Source organism: Venturia canescens, chromosome 4 (genome assembly GCF_019457755.1).
Source record: "Venturia canescens isolate UGA chromosome 4, ASM1945775v1, whole genome shotgun sequence".
In the NCBI taxonomy this organism is placed as follows: domain Eukaryota; kingdom Metazoa; phylum Arthropoda; class Insecta; order Hymenoptera; family Ichneumonidae; genus Venturia; species Venturia canescens.
This window is the reverse complement of record NC_057424.1, coordinates 12,546,625-12,570,506: the sequence shown is the minus strand read 5'-3', so window position 1 is coordinate 12,570,506 and position 23,882 is coordinate 12,546,625. Positions and strand designations below refer to the sequence as shown.

Sequence of the window (23,882 nt, the reverse complement as noted above, 5' to 3'; positions counted from 1 at the left end):
AATACTTTTTTCCGTTTACGTTCGAACGAAGTTAATTGATAATTATCAGAAGTTGGATTTCGATGGAATTTTAGAATATTTTTGTGCACAATTATTCGAGGGTGAATTTGAAAACACGATCATTCGAACGTGTCGAAGACTCTCTTCAATTTCATGTTACCCTGGAGTAAGACTTCAGCAAAAGTCAATTTCTGGAATAGAAAATAATGGTTTACGAGCAGTATTTTTATTGACTGTGAGATTTGAACGGAGTGCGTAAAGGTTCGATCCTTTTTCGAAAATTCTACCTGCGAGTCCCTCGCATAAAGCTGGAACTAGTTCAGTCCTCATGTGCTCCTGGGAATAATGTTGACAAAAGTCATTTTCTCAAAGAATAATCAAATCGAGCGTGAAATAATCTCTATTGAAAATCAATAATCCGTAACCCTCGTTCTTACTTCTTACACTGACCACACTCAAAGTCATCGCGAAGGCCCCGCCTCGTAACGAAATTGAATGGGAGGAGCCCGCGCTACTCCTGCTATCCTGGGACGTGTTTTACGAGGCTCATTTTTTCAACAGAGATCGCAGGAGGTGTTAAATGTTGGACAAAGGCACACAAATTTGTCACTGCTTCGTCCCTCTTTCCCAATAGAGAAATCGATCCACCCTCCAACTTTTCAGACCCCATAAAGAACTCCTCGCCAAGAGTCGTGTCCCTATAAAGGACTCGGATGGAGGAACTCCTGCTTCCTCAACCGTCTGTTTTCCTGTTGTACAAATAGAGCAGTTTCTTCAAACCTTCGACCCTTCGGACCTGGGCTCACCTCGTTGTGCCTGACCCTCGACGAATTCTCTCTCTTTAGGGCAAAATTTAGCTCCCGTCGACCTTGCTCAGAGCTCGGTAAAATGTGTCGCAATTTTTGAATTTCACTCGTCACCTTTCCTCAATTTTTTCTCTTATTAACTCCCAGAATTTTTTCTCATTAAAAATAATTCGAACGAATGATTACGATAATTACGAACGACGTTTTATGAACTCAACATTTGTGTAGGGAATTGAAGAAATATTTTTTCATTCGTTTTTCACGCTTTTTTCGAAGATTCTTGGTAAATCGAGGCGTTCCACGCTCTTTCATGGCAGGACAACGTGCAACTGCGAAGTTCATCTCAAAACCTCCAGCCCCTGCGAGAAAAGTTGGGAGCGGGGTTTTTAGCAACAGTACGATTCACAGACCAGCTGAAGATCAAAGATTTTCTATTTTTGCACACATAAGAGTACAAATTTGATTCGATGAGCACTGTCGAAGATGTGATTCTGCGGTGCAATGATTTCTTGAAATAACTTTGATGCGAACTGTGAGGAACCTCATATTATTTCGAGCTTGTAATTAATCTCATGACTCAAGAGGCGTTTGCTACGACTTTTTGGGCTCTCAAATGTCACGACGATGAAGTCCCCGTTGAAAGAGGCTTCTTCTCGTCTCTGCAACCCTGTTGCGGGTATTCCTCGTGGATGCCCCTTGGAAAGTACGTTCTCACGCTGCTGGTTTAGTTATACTCGCTCGCTCTCGCGTCCTCGAAGGCTCCGATATTTCTTCGATTATCCCCCCCCCCGCCCCCTTTAGTTGCTTGAGCCGCTGCGTCGTCCATTGCAACTGGACAACGGAGAAAGAGACCGAGAAAAGCCAACGTTCTTCTTTTTTCTCTTGCTTCATCGAACGTCTCTGTCTCGCTCGGTGCAATGACCACGAGCATCGAAAGGCGAGAAAACGAAAGACTCGAAGAGAGCGAGGCTAGTGACGAGGGACGCTCAACGGCCCCGAAATAATAACCTACGTCAATGCATCGCTGCAAAGAACAGTGTTTCCTGTCGCATGAGATGAACCAAAGAGAAAAATACCAACAAACTCATTGATAGTGAAGGAGCCGATTCGAAATGTTCATTGTTACTAATGCTCTAAATTCTGCATTTTAGCAAAATTGTAAAAATAAATTTTATTCATTGTAATTCGTTTCATCGTACAATTAACTAATTTAGATCGAGGATTATTTCTGTAGAATTAGAAGAGTGGCTTCATATTTTGAATATTTTAAGGTAGATCATGCCCGAAAGATCGTATTTTATGGGTCTCTAAATTGGATCGATTTTTACAGCCTAATTAAAGATATAATCACTTTAAATTAATGTCGGAGTTGTTAATTCGAAACTGTAAATACATTTTTTCAACTTATCTTTCGGCGGATGAAATCACGAGCCATTAATTAATCGGGTATCCATCACTGACCGAACCCCAAATTTCATCCGTCCCTGGCTAAAATACTAAATAGTTTTTCATCTAAAAAATCGCTTTAGAGAGCGCAAAGGGAAATGGATCAAGAAAAAAGTATTAATAAAAAGAGTATGACAGGAATGCTCCAAGCGAAGAAGAAACAAAAAATGCCGAAATACTTTTTCATTAACTTCGTGAGAAGCGTTCATTCGTTATATGGAAAGATAAACGATTTTTTACGCACAGTCCTATAACCCTGTGTATTTTTCTTCGTCTTTTTAAACACGTTTATCTCAATAACCAATAAGACGAGCCCTTTAAAATTTGATACGCGTGTCAGTTGATTACCCAGAACCCGGAATTCCGAGTCGATCTCCATAGCAATTTGATTTTCTTTTTCTCTCTCGATATCTCCCTGTAGAAATAGCGAAAAAATGGAGCATTCTTCCCACTTTGCAGATAACGATAATGGTAGTTTTTTAATGTGAAAGTTCATAAGCCATAACCAATTGAAATGGTCGCACGGTCTCACGGTCATTTTTCTCGGAATTTTCGAGCAAAATTTATTGTGCAATTGTTCGCGTATACCGAGAGTACGAACGTTCTTGAGCGCTGTGCACCGCAGAGCCTTGAACGCAACGTGCTCTCGCGACCTTGGCAAAATTCATGTGCACGAGCGAATCATGGTGTCGGATAAAATTGTATATGAGATGCTCAACTCCCCCTACACCGCGGCGGGCTCGAGGGACCTTGGCCACATTAGTATCAACGTATGTGTGCATACACGTGACGCGAAGACAAGAGTCCTCGGGGAAGCCGCGAGTAGAGAGCCCTGCAAACCGGCCCTTCGGCCTTAAGAACGGTCCTTCGAGCCTCCCGACGAGTCCAAGGGTCGTAAAAGCGAATGGAGCTGGTACGGTGGTCCACCGAGAGACTTGAGCATCCCGGGGGGAGAACGAGAGACACCGCCGGATCAACCGTTGAAAAATCTACTCCCCACATTGGTTGACCAATGAAATCGCCTCATCTCCGCGGTACTCGCCAGAGATACGAGACTCTGCCAGCCGTTCTCGTCTTTCTTGTTCCCCCGTGCATGTAACAGTCGATTGATTTTTCTCGTTTTAATTTCGTTTATTACTGTTTTTTATTCTCCTTTTCTTCTCTATTTTATTCTGTTTTTACTTTATTTTTGTTTTTACTTTTTTTTACTCCATTTGATTTTGACGAGTTTCTCAACTTCTGTCTTCCATGTTTTTCGACTTTTCTTCAAATTGTTTGTTTTTTTCTTGGAGATCGTTATGCGAAATGACAAAAAACATTGCCTAGAAACTTCCGCGTAGTCGTTTATTCTAATCTCGGTTAATTCATTGGCTATTCGATAACTTTTGTCGAACTGTGCGAATCCATCGAACGCTCCCCGACGGTCAAACTCCATTTCGTAATCGCATTGGGAAAAAAAAGAGATAAAACACGACAAAAAAACAACGATAAAATAAAATTTCGAAGTTAATTGTGAAAAAATAATTGATCGCGTGTATCGCGAAATTAGATCGAAAACCAGCGAGGGGGATGATGCGACCTTAGGAGCAAGTAGACCGGAGAGAGCCGAAGCTCCTCGAGCGTTGTGGGCTCCTGGTACGAGAAGCGCCATGCGCCTTCGCCGTTTTCCCACGCGTCCTCGCTACGTTCTCACGCGTCTTCCTCCGATTCTCTCCTCCCCCTCCTCCTCGCCCCTCTCCCTCTTTTCTCTCTACCTCTCTTCGTGTTAAGCAATACAGCGATTGCGCTATCGCTGTCTCGCTCGTCGGCGACACTTCCAAAAGCGCTCGAGACCCGACGTGGGAAAAAAATTCTTGGCGACTTTGGGTCCGACGAACGGCGCCTCCTCGTACCCATATTATCGACATAATATACGGGTGTCTCGCGTATAACGATATTCTTGGAAGATTATTTTTTTTTTATCCACTTTTTTATTCTCCTCGACGTTCCTTTTAATCTTGACGCTCTTACAACAACAAATTTATTCATCTTATCTTCTCCCCTCAATAAGAGACTGACCGCTTCGAAAGGTGTGTCACTCGGAGAAAAAAATTCGTTGGAAAGTTGATTTTTCTTGCGCCGATTACACTAATTATCTTGCGGGACGGATGGAGATTCGGGAGAGCGCATTAATTCGCGAAATTCATCAAGCTCCCGAGCCTTCGACGACTCTCGATTTCTCAGATACTACCAACGAAAAATCCCACGGTTACTATCCCGTGGGAACGATTCCGTCGCGGCTGGGAAACACGGGAAACCATTATTTCGAGAACTCTCCAACTCCGCCGACCACGCACACGCGCCTGTACGCTTATGGTTGTACGATTAGCTCGATACTCTGTTGTCACGCATTTTTCAAACGTGCTAACTCAATGCAATGAAATTCTCGTCGAAATCGATCGAGGGGATTAGGATTCGACGCACCGTGGAAACTGGGCAAATGTCAGGGAGCTCTCTACTCTCCAATCGCACGGTCCCATTGTCTATTTGATCCAGACAATATGATCATTTATTATTGCTATACGTATCGATGGACGTTTCAATTTTTTAGTAGTTTTCAAACGTTATGCATTATTCACCGACACTAAAATGTCGTTCTCATGGAATTTCAGTGCGGCTCAATCAAATTTCCAATTATTTCGTGGCGTTCTCCAGTTTTATCATCTGACCTAAAATCCTTATTTTTTTATGTCGATTCCCTGAAGTGCATTTGCCGAAACTGGATTTATCGAACGAAATAATACGAGACGGTCAACGAGCTTGGTTTTTCTCGTCGCGAGTCAACATCCAACGGGACAATTCGATGGCTAATCTTGATCTGGAATCAGCTGATTATGGCGTTGAGGGATAAGGCGCGAGTCGAGGCTCCCACGTATTCGCATCGAAAAAGTACGGGGAGGATTCGTCCACCGTGCGGCACGAGCAAAATAATTTCTCAGGAATCGGCGAGTCTTCCCATTGGGAGAGCCTACGAACTGAAGGATGGGAGGACCGAGAAGAGAGCGTGGGATAGTCGATGCCTCAGGGTGGAAAGCGATCTGGTTCGGTAGTAGGCGGCCAGAGGAGGAAAAGAGTTGATTGTACAGGCGAGAAGCGCGTGCAGAGTGCGTGAGAGAGCCCGATGAGAGTTACGTACGAGCGCGCGTATTTGACGCGTGTTTGGGAAGCCCGGCGCAAAGGTAGTGCGTCCGAAAGTTCCCACGGGATAGCCAACGCTCGGCGCGCGTCGACACAAAGGGTGTCTCCTCGTCCATAGTCGCCCGCAGGAATCCAAATTCGGTATAGAATGAAAAATCTTAGTTTGAGTTCTTTCCTTCGAATTTCTCGTGGCAACGGACATTTTACGGAGTTGGGGCAACTGTCCAAGAGACCAATTTTGTGGGGCATGGCAATTCCGAAAAATATGTTTCTGTTTGGGCCTCAGAGGACTTTGGAGTATGCCCTGGATTTCGAGAGCCAATCCCGAAGCGGTACGAAGTTATTAGACTTATTTGACGAAAATTTGACGCTCCAAAAGAATGGTCCCGTGCACTTCTGCTCTGTCTGTCACCCTCTGGACGCTAGGCGTGATCAAAGTGTTTTACGTTGATCAAAGTTTTACTTGAAATTCGACCCCGATCTCAAACTCGCAAAAATACACTCGAGGGATGGGACACCGTCTATATACATCTGCATGTTTGTGTGCACGGATACGGCTAACTATATTCGCCTCGATTGGCGAAAAAGCGTGCGACTCTGAACAAGCACGTTTGCCACCTCGCGTATGATATCTCCACTCTCCCACGGAGCGTTCCACGATCGTGAGAATCTTCGCAGCTCCGGGGGAAACCGATTCCCAGTCTTATTAGGAGATCAGACTGCTCGAGGCGGTTTACCGAAGAGTTTTGCTACATCGGACACTCTCGATTTCAGCCCTCGTCGCATTTTCTTCCCGATTAACTTGAAGAAATGCCCGTTCCCCGATTTCCAATCATTTCCATCCACCTATTTTGCTTACATTTCAAACACGGCGAGAAAAGTCTGGGCTGTGGCGAGCAACAGTTTTCCTGATTGGTGCGAGGATCGTGCAAAATTTGGCGGTTCCGGAATCTTTTAATTTTTTGGGAGAAAGCAAAAGTACTTTTCCAGTAACAGAGACACGGACACTTTGGACCCAGTGGAGCTCAACGAATCCTATTTTGTTCTCGAGATTCGTTGGTCCAACGAAAACTCGTTCACACTTTTATTTTCTTTGAAAACTACATGTTTTCCGTGGAAAAATCGTTGGTTCGGTACTCCTCATATTTTAGATAGAAAATGTCGCGAAAATCACGCTGAATCGTTCAAAAATTTCTGCTACAAAACGATCTGCCCCTTAAAGTTGTGAAGCGTACTTGGAACGTGATAAAATAGTCCACAAACCCCTGTTGCATTTGACATCGAATGAAAATCGATTGACCGCAAGCGTGAGATCGAATAGTGACGAGATTCACGAGGAAAAAACAGTTTAAACCGTCGCTCAAACGCCCAATACGAAATTTTCAAGTATTAAAACTTCCGCGGATGATACCTAGCGTCGTATTTCGATCCAGATCACGATCCTCCGTTCAAAATTTGCTAAAACTTCCATCCTGATTCCAGAAGAGTCATCGACACCAATTTTGTCAAAATGAAGTTCACGATAAAAAAAGGATATCTACCATTCCTGCCGTCCCGAAAAAAAGCAGCTTCCTAGCGAGCAATTAGCTCGAAGAAGACTTCGCGTAGACGGTCTTGAGGCGCCTAAAGCATGAGAACCGTGCTTACAGGTGCGACGTTTAAGCGAACCAAGAAACTATATTTGTATATTACACGTGTCTCGGAGCTAGAATCGAATAAGGGATGAAAATCGGAGGTGGATAATGCCTAGGAAAATAAGCGACCGTTGAACGGTCAAACGTCAGAGAGGTTAGGGCCGTACTAACGTAAGCCAAGTGTTTAGAAGCATCAGGCAAGTATGGGGTTGTAGCAAGAGGCTAGGCGAAAACATGCGAGGAGCAGGAGGAGAAGGCGGAGGAGGCGACTACTCGGTTTTCTCTACATATAGATATGAGCGTAAAAGAAGCTACTAGGCAGGAGAACCTGCTGCGCCTGTTCCTCTCGACTCGTGCCCAGCCAACGAACGCTTTGGTCCTTGTTTACTCACACTTGCATCGAGCTCAAGAATATTGACTACACTTTTGTGTGATGAAATGAGATAAAAACAATGGGCAATTCCTAAGAAGTACGTGATTTTTCTGATTTCATATTTCAATAAATTTTCCAACGCTATTTCTTTCGGTGTAGCATATTCGAAAAGCACGTTTATCGTGATGTTTCCTTTGAACGGTTGCTTCGGGCCAAAGTTCATTTTTTTTGTAAACGAAGTTAAAAATAGAGGCTCCATCGGTCAAAGTGCTTGGCCCTGAGGCATTGGGCGAATCGGAACTTTTCAGTGGGGACAAACTTGGCTACGATGAAAATGTAGCGATCACGATTTCATAATCGATAATCATGTTCGAAGTAGATTAAAAAATCGACGCTCAAAACTCCCTCCTCCCCCGTCGTACCTCATACGAGTAGCGTTCTTCCATGAGAAAAGTTGCTCTGCTGGGAGATAAAAAAAATAGAAAATCAGGAACGATAATCCGATGAGACTAGTCCCATGAACTGGGTCATCGGAACTGCTCGCGTATGCCAAGAGTCAATCAATCATTTTGTCGATGAAAGCGTGTTTAGAGTTATTAGGAGAACAAGAGACACGAAGGGGTATTTCTAAACACGAACGCGACTAGGAATGCCTCGCGCGGACTCCCGCTCACCGCCTACTCCGACGTCTGTAGTAGTGAGAAACGCGCCTCGCTCTTTCTTCCTTCCTCTCATCGTCGCTGAGCCTACGCAACCGTTCGTGCGTGTACCTCAGCTTGGTCTGCTAGATCTTGGCGCCACGTTTATACTGTTTTCGAAGTTTGTGGGCGTGTGTGTCAGTGTATTCGATCCCGAAGCGGTATACGAATCGACATGATTTTTTGCAATAACATTTTTTTATTTGATCAACCTTCATGGCGCTCTCTCGGGTAAAATAATTTTTAACACTTTTTTATTTCAATTCGTACCAACTCTTTTATTATTAAAACTTTACTGCAATAAATGGCAAAATGAACGATCCGAAGTTCTGTAAAGGAAACACGTATTCGAAATGTGATATGTTCACATTGTAAAAAGCAATGATAAAAAGACCAACTCTGCGTTGAAAAGTAATTGAAAGTGAAGAAAAATAAAATATCAAGAGAAGTAGCAGTTTTTTTCGTAAACCTCGAAGAACGAAGTCGATTAAAAAAAAAATATTGTGAATCGTTTGAAATTGAATTTGAAAATAAATAATTTCGAATTTATTATATTTATATTCTTTCGTACATATTTGTTTTGAAGTAATTTTCAACTACTTATAGATACACGTGACAAAGTTTGTTAATAAAACCTGCGCTAATGAGCTAAGAAAGTAATAGTTGGCTGAACATTACATTTGGAACTTCAGAATTTTTAACACCCCTATGAAATACGAAGCCCAACAACATCACGATATTTTGAACGTTATTCAAGCATTTATGGATTTTAAAACGCGGATTTCCACTGCATTTGACTACTGAATGGCAGGATAAAATCCTATATTTGAAAGCCAAAATTTGGCTGCGTGTGAATTCGAATTTGTTTTCGATGAAAGCAGAATATCCTTGCCCTCATTTGCAGTCAATCACGATAATGACAATTACAATTCATACAATATTTCGTTTCATATCGCCTAAGGCCAGAATGAATTTAATTGAAATAAGCAATAAATTATTTTTATTTGCGTTTGTAAATCGGATAATTTGCTTTCATTGCGGGATTGACATGGAATGGAAGAAATTAGCGACTGGGTTGTGATTTACTTATACAATTTCATCTACGATTCGTCGCGCCGCACGAGAGAACAACGAAAACATGCAAGGCGTTCAGCGGTTCAGCTCCACGCAAGTTCTCGGCTCCTGTTACCTTTTAACCGAATGCGCCACTCGTCCGAGCGTCAAGAAAACGCGCCGCGGCCAACACCTTAACCTAACCCACTTACGGCGCGTGCTGCGAAGCTCCGACTCTCTCTTCTCTCCGATGCCACCGCCTCGCCGCCGATACTTTCCTGGCAGTTTACTTATTAATTTAGATTATGTCGTACAAGAGCTAATTGCTTCGGGATACCGGGTGTCACATGCTTCCAAGTTGAGACATGCAGCAGCACCTGTTTTTAATGAAGTACGAACGCGTTACCGCTTTAATAAGACTTAATCCCCCGGGGAATTGGACAAAGCGCGACGGGCGTTCGGAATTTCAATCCAGAATGCAATTAGAGGCCTTTGAAGCGTCAATAATACCGGCAATAAGAAAAAATTATTTCGTTAAGAATCCAATAACAGAATGAAGATGCAACCTAATGAAAAATTGCCCCGACCCAAGTCTCGCACTCGTCGTATCTTTGTCAGTAGAAAAACATATTTTTGGAACGTTCCACCATTTTTTTCGTCACCCACAAGAGTGGACCTTTGTTTCGATCGTCGGGATACAACGAGCTTGCTTTCGAATTGACGTCGATGTAGATTGAAAAGATCGAACAAATTGTTCAAACAGCTTTGCGTCACTTGCCCAAAATGGCTTCGACCGTTCGCATCGAAGAAGTCAGCCCGGTGTCTCGGGTAAGACCTCTTCTGCACTATGAATTTCGTGGCATCAGGTTTGGAAGTGGTGGGAGGAGAGGAAAGGGCGATTGCCGGGCGAAAGACGGCCGTGGCCATGGAGCCTGTCCGACCCCACCCATCCTCGCTTCATGTTCTCCTAGTAAGGTGATACAGTTTATTGGACTTCTTCAGATTGGAATGTGGCGTCAATGACACTTGTCACAGCCCATGCTCCGACCACCAAGTAATCCGGCTTTCACTGGCCCTCTTTATTCGCAGCTTTCATAAATACACGAATTTAAAAGGCAAGTGTGGAGCGAACATATGGAACAATATTATTCGCACGTACTGACATCGGATCCGAGGAGAATGTAGGCACGAAAGGTGAATCGCGCTTCGCTCCTGATACCGAATACGATACTCTCCGCTGTGCTTCCCGCTCGGAAATTCCCTCGGAAACTTGAAGTAGAAATTCGAGAAAATCCGCTCGCTCGTCCCCGTTCGTCGCGTGTGCGAGCAACCAGCTGCATTTTTATACATCGCTGGTAGAGTGACTATGCTCGGACGACAAGTGCCAGATGGAATGGAACGAACGGGGCTCGGCGAGCGAGTACGAAAAATGGCCGCCGTGCAGGTGCAAACGCGGGCTTATTTGTGCTCTTTTCATTTCTCCAAAAATCGTCTCGCCGAGCAGCACGAACTTTCTAGTTTATTTTCATCTCCTGGCAAACTGCTCGAGCCAACTCATTTTTTATCATCGGCAACTCGATATTCGCAGGAACGAAAAGACAACCCGGCACCTTCGCCCCCTCGCGATGAGCACGTGGAAAATAAATCATTGGAATTCGAGTTAAATGAACGTCCTTGAAGCACGGATCTAAGAAATGAAGTAAACTAACGTTCCCTGTTACTCTCCTACTACGAGTAATGACGTCGAGGCGTGAACACGCCGATCTTGGGAGTGCGCGAGCCCGTTCGATGCGGGCAAATATGCGTAACGGCTGAGCAACGCCAACGCCGGATACTTGCCGCGCACAACCGCGTTAGAATGTGGGCGGGTTTCGACTTCGGTCCCGGACCAACCCACGCGTACGGTTTTTAACGAGCCCGATCGTTCTTCGCCTCCTGTTCGCCTAGTCGAAAAATAATAGCTACGTTATCGATTTTTTACGATCGTCGATCGACCGACGCTGGGCCAGTCTCGATACCTCTGAGGGTCTTATGCTACCCCGGTTCGATGTGCTGTCTCGATTTACATATCGACCAAGCAAATTTACGTCCCAAGCCTAACGATTTTTATGACGAGTCACCGTCGCGGTCTATTGTCTGTTCTACCAAACCGCGGTGGCTGTGACTGGCTTAAACTCAGCAACTTCTCACTGGCAGAGTTTAGCCCCCATTTTTTTTTAAATGAACAGTATCAAAGTGTCTTTTGAATCTTCGTATATGTTTATTTATCACAAACGAAGGTCGAAAGATAGTTGCCCTTCGTTGAGCACATGCTCGCCTGTTCCCAAAACTAACCAAATTTAGACCCTGCGAGAGCGTAGCCCTTTCTCAAGAAGAAAGCGAAAAGCATACGGGGAGAAAGTAAAAAAAGGAAAGAAAGTTGTCGCCGCGAGCGTGGGGCATGAACGAAAACCGGATTTTTCGTTGAGGAGAGAGCGCCGTGGTCAAAACGTTGTGGGTGTCGCGCCGCGCGGTCAGGCGATCCGTGGACATCCTCACGCTTTTCTGTTCTCCTAATGCCCGGTCAAACGGAAACACTGACCGGACAAAGAACCAAAGCGACTCGGGACTCGTGAGTTCTTATCGATTATGCAAAACCTGTTTTACAAGAAAGCCTTTTTTCATTGCAGGTTCTCAATTGACGGTTTTCAACAGCCAATCGACGATCCAGGTCGGTGGCAGGTGGAACCGAAGCAACGGAAGGGTCGAGCGACCATTTTTGGGCGTCATCTCAGGATTGGTCGTCAATGGGGCGAGAATTTTAGAAGTTGCTTCCGCGAGGGAGGATCGCGTCGTCATTACCATCAGAGGTGACGTTCAACCGCTGCCTCCGGGCACCCTGGGCGGGAGGACCTCTGGACCCTTCCAGAGAATGCAACAGGTACGCAAACGTCTCCTTATCAGCGGCGTGCCAATTGAACAAAATGAAACTGAACGAGGCCAATTATTTTTACTTCCAAAGACTCCGGCCTCGGGACTTCCTGGAGTCATGGACGATTTAATATTCTCCGGCGCTGGTAGCGGCTGCGCCGGCGACGACGAAGACGAGGAAGAATGCAGGCCAGTTTACCCTGACCCTGGAGGTAGGTGTAAGTAAAAAATTTTTGAAACACCTGTAAGTACGTCAACCTCGTCTCCTCGCATGCATTCCTGATATGACAAAACTTTATCGATAGGAAAAACGTCCTTCCAATAAATCCGTTTGCAAATTTATCGTCTACAAAGACGGTGTACGGATGAATATTCCAATTCATTAAGTTTTTTATGAAGAAAATGTTTTTCACGGCGAGTCGGACATCATTTATGGAAAAACGAGCAGAACCGACTTTATATAAATGTTCTACGAACAAAATCCGGGAAGCTCGTTGGTAAATATGTCCAAGTCGCCGGTATATCTATATAGCGTTGCTTTAAGTAATTATTAACTAATGATCGTAAGAGGTCGCAACCTTCACGAAAAATTGTACCTCATCGTTACGCAAATTTTTTCCCCTTAAAATTTTCCTCTCAGACCCCTCCGACGTGAGTTTTACTGAAAAAATGAGTTTCTCGTAAGCGGTAGGAGTTACCTCGATTCCTATATAAAGCCGCGGGACAGATGCTACGATTGTGTAGTATGAAAGGAGAGACGTTTAGCACTCCCCTAGACAAGGATGGACACATATAATACTGGTAAGGCACTGTCGCCCAGGGCGACTCTTACCACATTTTTTTTCATGTTTTTCCAACGTTGTAATAACGCCATCCATAATATTTACAAGTTCCAAGGTTGTTGCCAACTCTTGAGGACTTTGCCTCACAAATTTACGACTCGAAAGACTTTTTTTAGTCTTGCAGGCTTCCAATTGATTGTAATTCTACAAATACTTTGAAAAATTTCAGTCGTCTTCACTGCGAACACCAAATATTGATTTTAATAACTTTGAGTGTCGTCGAATTGTTTGGAAAAATTGTTGAATCGAATTTTTGTTTCGTCAAAATTAAACGATAAATCTCATAAATAGTTGGTTGGACTCCAGTTCAATTTTCATGGTACTAAAACTTGTTGGGACGCGGACGAGCGAAAAATTTATTTTGCAAAACGACCTTCAGTAGTCCCCTGGCTCGAGTTGTCAACTCGATTCGAGCCTCGCAGACACGTTCGCATACTCGCTGGGATCCACACACGCTTCCGTCAGTCGGAGGGGATAAGCGCATGCTGCTTCTCTCGTTCGCTTCGCACCACCTTCCCGGTTTCATGCTCGCCCGGTTCTATCTCCGATTCATTTGCATATTTAGAATCCGCTCTCTCGTTCTCATACGCTCTACAAGTAAGCTCCGAGCCCCCACCACGATTCGCCTCTTTTCGTCGGTTCTACCTCTTCTCGTGTGCTGCAAGCCCGTTCTCAAATCTTCTGTAACTGACTAAAAACTGAATCAATGGTCGTTCCCGGGACCAGAACGAGAGTGACGACGAACGAACAAATGTCTCGAGAGGCCTGTGCTCACGCGTCTTCGAATTTTTCGTCCGCGCTACCGTTTCATAATTGACTCACTTTTTACTCAAAATTCAACGTTGGCACATGGAAAAATAATAAATTTTTCAATTTTACCATTACCCCTAAATAATCGCAGAGCTTACTGAAACTTTTTTCCAATATTTTCTGGCATCAAGAGGCTCGGTAGAGTTTCGAGACGAGTAGATCGACAGCTCCGCCGTCTGCTGGCCCGAGGCTCAGCGCGTCCGTGTTATCTGCGAATAGAACTTTTCGCGTTGGTGCAGAGATAAAAATAGCATGTTATTTTTTTATTTAATCGCGAAGTTCAGAGGTCGTTTGGTATTTCGAAAATCTTATTATTTCGAAGGTGATCAATCAAATTCTTCGAACTGTAGAAATTGAGTATTTTCATCTCATTTTTACCGTCAATATCATTCAATTTTTTCCATCACCATTGCCATTTGTCATTCGACAATTTTTTTTTCTTTCAAATAAAAAAAAAAAAAGAAAAACAAAGTTTTTGTCTGCTCGATGGTTTTGTGATGCAAAATAAAGAAGACCAATCGATCAAACTTTCTCTTACCCCGTCTCCGATTTTCATTAATCACGAATCCCTAGAAAATACCAGAACAAGAATTTAAAAACCGTCGCCGAACTTCGGTATTGATCCGCCGACACTGCCCGAGGGGGAGGAACGACGAGAAAAGATCGATCCGAAGCGCGACGTTGGTTTTCCGTGTTCGAAGCTCGCCCGAGAAAATGAAGCCGAGCATACATACGTAATGACTGGGAGAACTGCGCGATTATCGGACTTCCGATAAGAGTCTCGCTTAACGAACCAGGTGTAAAGATCTACGATGCGGCAAATACGATCCGCACCGTATTCACACGAAGCAACTCAAATACTAATGACGAGTGACGCAAAACTGCCCGCTTATCACAGCATTTTTTTTCCATTCCAAGTCGTCATTCTTCCGAGCATATGTGGGCGACGCGATCCTATCGATAAACGTGCACTTTTGTCCTTTATTTAGCACGTGAAACAATTTTAAAGTGTGCACATTCGAGAACCGCATTGCCAAGAAATTCTCAATATTTTTCTCCACGTTCAATAATTCTAATGAAAATCATAAAAATACTTCTACTGTCGAATCAATCGTTCAATTGTTCTCAATCTTCTCATTAAACGAGCTGAATTTCACGTGCAGTTTTTCACGTTTCTGTCAAATTCTAACCTACCTAAAAGCAAGTTTATATAGTCTTTCGTCAAAACAAACAAATTTCGCAATGAGCTGTGACTAAAATTCTCGTGCTTGCGTTTCAATAAACTACGTTAATGTCTCCAGTTAAATTTGCAGCAAAATTGAGCCTCTCAATCCTCCCACATACAAAAAATAAAGATCGCTGTATTGATAAAACCGTTTATTTTGACAGATGATCTGATAACGCCGGTTTACGTTGCGCCGACGAGATCGCCGAGACCACCGAGGCCCAAGGTACCAGGGAACAAGGCTCCTCCAACCGACCACCGGCCGTCCTGCGACGACGAGGAGGACTGCGAGGAAGGCTCCGGGACGACCGAGGGAATCTTCGTTACATCACCCACCGGTGGGTCTATTGTGTTCTGCCGAAAACTGACTAATTTATAGTTATTTCAAGCACCTTCGGGCCGAACGCCGCGAGTATATTTGCCGTTATCGACCAGAAGCTCGTTCCTCGCGTGTACAATGGCCCTACGTCAATATACAATTCCTCGGGCAGTCTGTTACATTGTTCCGGGAAATATATTCAATTTAGAGAACTGATCGCGCTTCTACCACGGTTACTATTATTTATCGGCGATCCTCGTGCATTAACGACTACTCGGGATGCTTGACGGGTACGGAAATTCTCGAAATAATCGATCGACTGGAATTCGAAGCGTTCGCAGTAAGATAAGAGTAAGAAAAAATATTTCTGAAACGGACGCGATTCTGTCACAGTAGGGATGATCATCACGAATTTCGAACATTCGTTTCGACGTTTCAAAACATTGGATACTTTCAAATTCCACATTACTTCGTGAGCTCGTTTGAAAATTCAAGTATTTCAATACTTTTTGTTCCAACTTTATTGAACGTAAAAAATGTTTAATTTGACGCGAATATTTGAAAAAGAAAATTCCTCCTTCACTATCTTGGCTGGATATCCGGAGACGAGTTAAAAAAAAAAATTTGTGACGATAACGCAAATGTTGACAATCGTAAAATGTTCGAACGACCATAATTTCCGAGCTCTCTTTCGCTGAATTTTCGATCCGCGTAAACGTGCGGAAAATATGTCGCGTGATGGTTCTTTCTCTCTCTTTGAACTCCGAGCCCGTGTCGGTGACCGGGGGAGTGGTACAACCGCGGAGAAAAAAGCCTCAACGGATATTGGAAAAGCACATGCGAGTCGCGAAAAGTAGTGGGGAAAAAATAAAAGTGAAAATGGAGCCAAAAAGGGAGCAGAAATTTGTAAAATTCAAGGGAAAATTCCGCACACGCGCGTTCAGATATCTCCGACCTGATGTTTTCTCACAACCAGCAGCGCGCACGTTTCTCTACCCAACTCCCCGATAGAGAATCCCCACCGAGTCCGATACGCGTCCAATGGCCGACCGACCTGTGACATAGCACCCTCACGAAAATATAGCCCTCGTGTTGTCAGATAGTTACGACATCTCGAGCGTGGAGTTTCTCAGTCCTCTCGTTTTTCAAGCCCTAACCACCATTGTTCACTGTTAAACACATTTCTCAACTTCTTTTTTCTTATTGACATTCGTCAACACGAGTTTTTTTCTTTTGTTTTGTACTTTCGAGTTCCTCGGCAACTTTCGTTGTGTAAATTTCCTTCGAGTTATCGATTCGGTGTGTATTTTTTCCAAGATTTCTCCATTTTTATTTTATTTTCTTATTTACATATTTTTATCGGAAGCTACGTGCACCGCGGTGACTTTGGAGTAACAGGTGAACTTCGAGAGAATAAATAGAGCGTCAAAACTGTGAGTTTACTGTCACATTCATCACGGAAAAACGAATTTATTATTGTCCATGAATGCATTAATTTCTAACACACGTTTTTCTCGTATCGATCGTTTCCCGACTCTATTTCCGGTCCGTACGCGGGCCTCCCTCGAGGATGGCACGTACGAATCGTCATAGGGTCGGCAACTCGAGTCGGTTTGTGCTACGCAAAAAAAAAGTTATCGAGTACGCGTGCCGTCGTACGTGTACTTTTCCCCGGTGGAAAGAGGTTTGCCGGCGACCCCGTCTCCCCGTTTCAACGATCAGTTCTTTCCTCGCCGGTTTTTATGCCCGGCGATAAAGTACGTCTCGCTAATCACTACTGTGTATCGTGAAAAAATATTTCTTTGACCGACAGCTCGGAAGTCACTGAAACGAAAGGACGCTCTGAAAATTCTATATGAATCTGAAGTTCCATTTGAAATTAGATTCTTTTGTTTTTTATGGAAAATCTGTGGTGCAGCGAGAAACGAGATTCTCAAAACAAATTTGGAGTGATGGAATTCAGGTTAATTTTAACTTCAATCGTTGCACGTACACTTTCCATACTTTTGGGAAAAAAATATTCTGTTGAATGTTCCAACTTTGACGTCTCTTATTTTTGGTTTATCGAATGTCGAACAAAATTTCAACTCTCAAGAAAATTAAAGGAAAACATCGAATCTCAATTGATAGAATTTCATGGCACAAAATTTTATTTCACTTTGCCAAATCGTTATTCCATATTCCCAAAAGCCTGGAAAAAAATAAGTTTTCAATGTCAATTTGGAAATATGATCGAATGGCTTGCCGAAAGAAAGTCGCACATTTATTCGTCTTTGAATAACGAAGCTGATATGTTTTATAGAAAAATAGCGCAATGAGCAGTGAAAACAATAAAAATTAACAAAATTTGTTAAACGTTTAGATAAAAAAATAAACTGGTCACAGCATCGCTTCCTTTTTCCTCAATAATGATTTGCCTCGACGCAGTAAAATTCTCGGTCCGTTAAGGTAGAGACGCGGTATCGATAAAATAAGAAACAAAAGTATAAAAATATAATTAGCGCTCTCGAGTGGATCGGATACGGACGTCGACGCGTGTGCGTACGAAAAAGCCAAACAAGCGAGTCTCCATCCTCGCCAACAAGACGAGAGCACGAGCGACCTATCGTGGCTTCGATACGTCCCTGAATAAACTTACGCACGCGTAATACGCGCCCACCTCCGTCGTTTTATCATCTACCCGGTCGACGATGAGAAATAAAATAAAAGAATAAATTCGCTGGCTCCCGCAGTCTCTTCCGCTCGAATAATTCGTTATTGTCTAAAGAAAATTCATTCTTTTGTTCAGATTCAACTTCGGTGACGTACACGACGCAACGTGAGATACCGACGAGCCAAACAACGAGCGAACAAACGTCCACTGCCTCAACCACCGTTTCCCGAGTCACCGTAAGATACAATGTCTCGAGCACTGTCACAACAGAAACCACTCACGGAAGGTACGTTCGTGTTCCCCCCCCCCCCCCCCCCCCTCCTCCCCCCCGATACAGAAATGCCATTCGTTCCAAATATTTTCTATTCTCGTATCTCTACAATCCCTCGAGCTGTAATATGGATTCGTATATATACTGACGCACGTATACGTCGCCATAGAAAAATGCAACAAGTACCCGCTCAACGACGAAGCCGATGCGCCTGTACGTGTATATGTGTGCACGTGCTCGCGCATTTGAACAACACACGATCGATTAAAAGTGTCAAAGGATATGTAGAAGAAAAATATATTGCCGATATACAACGAGAGTTACGATGAAAATATGGTGAACTCTATTTTATCGAAAAAATTTTCTCGTCATATAACGAATCAGCCACAATAGAGTGGTGGAAATTATTGGCATGTCGTTTTTATTTGATTTCGTGACGTAGAAATTATTCATGTTCGATACTTCCTGTTCCCCCAAAAAAAGCTGTGGACTTTTTTCTACCGTGGGGAACAATGAAATTTGGGTGTTGCTCAATTCTCGAACGTGTTTCGATATTTTCTCGAAAAATAGAGTTTTTCAAGCTGGCCACCGCAGAGGATAGGGCTGTCAATGTACTTATCCCGAGACTCTACCAAGTCTTGATATTTTTCGTGACTGAAATCAGGCGATTTTTTCACTCATTGCATTCATTTATATTTTTATTGATATCAATTTTTAGTATGCAGTACGAAAAATTTTGTAGTAAACAAGAAAACCTACGATTTCTCGCAAAAATTGATTTCAATGTTGAAAGAATTTTATAAAATCAATACGATTCGTTTTACTCGCTTTTTGAAAACAAAACAGGCCCGGCTCAATGTAACGCGAAGCATCCGTTCGGCGGCCAATATTTTTTGTTGGCTACCGCAACAGTCGTCCGTGTAAGAATGCGAAGCTTTTAAAAAATATATTCAATTAAAATGGTGAAATTTTGTATTTGCAGTACCGTGACGACACATCGTCCGACGAGTGTAACGACGCATCCGACAACGACGAAAATGACCGAGCCTCCGATTTACACGCCGGAGACGTATCCGCCGATACCAACGCCGCAAAAGCCGAATCCAATAGTACCGAAAGTGCCGAGTATACACTCGGACGCAGCGAAGAGCGCAGCGCTAGTGATAGCGATAATAGCGGGTGCCCTAATCGCCATAGTGCTCATAATACTTTTAATCCTAAAGTTCAAAAATCGTCCAGAGACGAATTACAAAGTCGACGAGACGAAAAACTTCTGTCAGGATCCGAACGCCGCGTTGTTAGGCGCGGCTGCTGGTTCGGGCCAACAATACAACGGTTCAACAAAAGCGGGTGCTGGTTCGAGCAAAAACGGCAAAAAACGTGAACTGAAGGACATCAAGGAGTGGTACGTTTAAATATTTACTCGCGAGACCGATTTTTCATTCGGATCGCTTGTAAATTAGCCTGTCGCAGCCCGCGAAAGAAATGCGTTAAAAAATAATAAAATAAATCATTAAGAGAAGAGCAATTTCAACGAAACCGTTGCAACTTCGTAGGGAGCGATATCCCCATAAAGAAGCGTGCAAAAACAAGGAAGCGAGCAAAGACTGATGACCCTTAACGAGGCAAAGAATGGAATAATAAACGGCGTTACGAAAATAACAAACAAACAAACAAACAAACAAAAGACGTAGAGAATCGTGAAAAATACAAGAAACTCGGAAACTCTGCCTATTATTCGAGCAATCCTCGATTCGTGCGCTCGTCGAAAGTGCGTGCGCGATTTTTCAATAAATATGTGTAAATGTAGGTTGAAAGTGTACAGAGACAAAACGCACGGATATATTGTACCGTCTGCTACGAAATACGAACGCCCGAATTAGATGTTGCAACTTCCGCGAACATTTGCAACTTTGATTCCAAACTCGTGAAACACTCCTCGTCATCTTGCAACATTTTTTTCATTAATAGAGAAAAAATAACTAGTGAAGTTATCTCGATAATTGGAAATAATTCGCCAACTTGGACACAAAGTGCGGTGAGTGAATATTTAAATCAATGTTGCGAGAGACTTTGAATATGTCGAAAAGGAGCAACGCCGGTTAAATCCTAAACTCACTCGACCGCGAGACCTATTGTTGTATAGAAAAATATTCTATTATATTACGAAATATTTATAAATATTATGTTACGCGTGTAAATTGTTTATTGAATTATATAGATTTTATTGAACGAACGAGACACAGTCCTTGCGGGTGAATAAGTGAGATGTGGATGAAAATGTAAAAAAAAAACGATGAAAAAACACCAACATTTGGCGGAATAAAATATTGAAATCGGCTCGAGGAACTGCGAGCGTAGCACGACTAATCTTACGGAATAAGTCGAAATATATCGTAGCACGCGAGAGACGCTTCTATACAATACAATCACACACGTACACGGATATACACATACACACGGTGCGATTTGCCGTAACGCCGATGCGAATTTAAATAAAAAAAAATATTCGTAGATTCATAAGTACGTTTTTTTTACGATATTGAAGTCTGCGTCATTCGAATGCAACGAAAACTCGTTTCGTTATTCTTCACTTGCTTAATTTACAATTTCGGTTTCATGCTTTTCATTGATTTTTATGCAGTTGTAAAAAAACATCGAAAAACTGTTTTGCTGAACTCTGGACGTCACTTTTCGAAGCGAATTTTTAAATGGTGAAACTATTTTGGTACTAAAGTTTTCAATTTCATAATCAAAATAATACATGGAAAGCAAATTAGTTTTCAGATTTTTCAAATTCCTTTTTATCGAGCAAAGCTTGAAATTCGAAGACGTTGGAATTGAGAGTGAAAAAAAAGCTTGTTGCATTAGAACGATCCAAACTTCATCGTCTTTTCATATTTTCTTCCTCGAACTTTATCATTCTTATTCTCAAATGAATCGTCGCGATCTCGCTCTGCCCGCGATATTCCCATTAAAATCTCGCATTATCGTTGTTGTTGTTAATGTTGTTGTTGTTGTTGATGCGAAAAAATGATATTTTGCCAAGAATAGATACGAAAAAAAAGAAAATTTTCCGTTTCGTCTAAAATGGTCGACCTTGTCATGATTTTTCTATCAATTCTAAAAATATTTCCATCCTCTATTTCGGAAGAATCGAAGCGAGAGAACTACCCTCGCTCCCAGAGACCATTCGACCGTTAAACTGTCACTTATTCTTTCTTCTTATTTTTCTTCATATTTTCAAAATAGTATCCAGTCTTTCATCCTAACGAATAACATTTTTTCCTACTCTCGGTGCACCTACGCACACAAAAGCAACAATTTTGTCCTCGGAGATCGCTATAACCGTTGGAATAATCACCGCGTGCGAATGAAGAAACGAATGAAAGAAGAAAGAACAAATTGGAGAGTGAGAGCGAAGGAGGGCGAGAGAATAAATGAGTGCGCAAATGTGTGAGAGCCAGCGAATCGAATATTCGTCATCCTGGAAAGGAAAGCGATTGGATGAGAAATAAAAAATGAGATAAAATCCATACCACAAAAATATCAATGTCGAATTTGTACTACGTGGCTAACTTATCCGGGCAGGATCAACGATATCGGGTGCGCATTACGACAGCTTTCGGAAGTAAACTGTAGCTAGAAAAACTGGACGAATGTTTTCGATAAGAAGGGGACAGAAATACGGAGAAATGGACTTACGAGTGAAATAAAACTAATACGCATATCGTTCTCACTGCCCCTTACCTCTATCCGCATATCCTTCAATGTACCGACGACTAATATTTGTATGCTAAGCTAATCACTTCTATAAGATATTTAAGAGTGCCGTGGAAACATCTTCGAATGATACGATACACATATACACACTGATACACTCGTGCGATGTAACCTTCCGTTTGAAAATAATCAACACGAAACTTTGCATTCCAAAGAATATGAAGATAAATTCAAGGATCGTGGAACTCGGATTTTTATACCGAAAGAATTATTCTAGTTTGTACTGTTTTTATTTGTGCTGGTTTAGTATAACTGCTGTGGATCTCGAAAAAGGTTATGTTGTAACGTTTTTATCGACACTTGACGAATGAACGCGATGATTCACGACGTAAACTTGTAGATAATTTTTTTCTGTTCGGTCGCTCGTTATATAATTGTCGAAAAAACTATCGAGAATTGCATCAAAATTTATTATATTTCCAAGCAAATTCCCATTCGTGCTGAGCGATGAGAGAAAACTCTCAAAAATCAGAGTCCTCTGTATACCCAAGACGAACATAACCTCAAAAAGTTGTATGGCCAATGGAAAACAATGAATTGTATTGTAAATTTTGGTTTGTATCTAGACATTTTCGATCGTGAAAAGTGTGTGAACGTTTCCATTGAGAACAATTCTTTCGGTGTATCAACGATATGAAAAAATTGTATATCGATTAAATCGATGTAATAAGATAGAAAGGAAGATGAAAACATAAAAAGGTGAGCTACGAAAAGGCCCGACTGTATTCAGACCCGCTACTAGTTAGATGGAATTATATTTTACATTGTACAGTTACGACGGGGATGCACCATAGATAGAGATTATATTCGTGATATAACAATACCGAGATGTTAGGCATTAAAATAATTCATTATAAATCAATAATTATAATTATCATTAAAATGTACTGTATCAATGGCGGCGCAAGAGTCCAAAATGATACGAAGTGCGCAATACGCTCGCGAATATTTTAGTCGCTTGCTCATCTCGAACACACTTGATTGAAACAATCGAGAAAACAAAAAGTATTAATGAAAAAAAAAAAAAACAAAAACAAAATGAAGAAAAAAAATCATTCGCAAGTTTGGCAAACGAAGAAAGTATTCTCGCACTCGGAGCGCGCGTTCCGGCTTTTATTTACAAATATAAATGATAACGAAGCAAGCAAGAGAGAAAAGAGAGAGAGAGAGAGAGAGAGAGAAAAGAAACAATAAAAAAATGAATCGAGTTAAGCGTGTGTAGAGTGTGGTGGCATTTAGATTTTTTACACGTCAGCGCAAAGCCTTTTCCCGATGTTGATGAATCGACGTTTTCGTTCGATGTTCGAGCGACGAAAAAATTGAGAAAAAAAAACAAGAACGAAAAATATTCCCAACCGCAAATTCAAAGCATTTGCTGTAATTTTTGTCTTCTACAATCGAGCCTCCCAGCCGCCCCTCGTTCTCCACACTTTTCAATGGATAATACCCTTGTATACGCATATAGTACTTGTAGTATAAAAACATAAACACAGACACACACTGTATATGATTTACAGAAGCAAAAAAAACAAACATTATTTCGAGTCGAAATTAATATCATGGTCAGCACGATTGAAAAGAAAATAAAACTGAAAAAGTGACCTGCGTATTACCGGCAGTCCGTGTATAGTCGCATTGCAGATCCCTGAAACTGGAGACATGTAAATATTCTAGAAGTACTGATAATTGTACGAATAAAAAGTATTTGAAAATGTGAAAACGAACCTTTTTTCCTTCTCATATGTTATCTATATTCGCTCGCTTACATCGACGTGTGGTTTCTGGTAAATGCACGCACCAAATCATATTGAAAACACTATTCAAAAATGTAAAAAAAATTCATTTGTAACTTGTGACGCATGCTTCTTTATTAGATTTTGGT

The 23,882-nt window shown here is 42.2% G+C and overlaps 1 protein-coding gene and 1 non-coding gene across 6 annotated transcripts in view; both read left to right on the top strand.

The window, feature by feature from the left end:
* Nucleotides 1–23,720, top strand: part of Nrx-1 (Neurexin 1) — a 216,591-nt gene extending 192,871 nt beyond the window's left edge. For 3 of the 5 annotated variants that reach the window (XM_043416615.1, XM_043416617.1, XM_043416618.1), the window contains 5 exons: nt 11,857–12,107; nt 12,189–12,315; nt 15,139–15,312; nt 18,082–18,232; nt 19,200–23,720. In XM_043416615.1, the coding sequence (XP_043272550.1) occupies nt 11,857–12,107; nt 12,189–12,315; nt 15,139–15,312; nt 18,082–18,232; nt 19,200–19,632 (1,136 nt within the window). In that variant the 3' untranslated portion in view covers nt 19,633–23,720. The remainder of the gene's footprint in view (nt 1–11,856; nt 12,108–12,188; nt 12,316–15,138; nt 15,313–18,081; nt 18,233–19,199) is intronic. The other 2 variants (XM_043416616.1, XM_043416619.1) reach the window with 1 other exon arrangement.
* On the top strand, nt 12,836–12,941 carry LOC122410339 (U6atac minor spliceosomal RNA). Its single transcript, XR_006260914.1, has one exon. It is a non-coding gene; the product is annotated as a U6atac minor spliceosomal RNA (small nuclear RNA).
* Nucleotides 23,721–23,882: the final 162 nt, after the last annotated feature.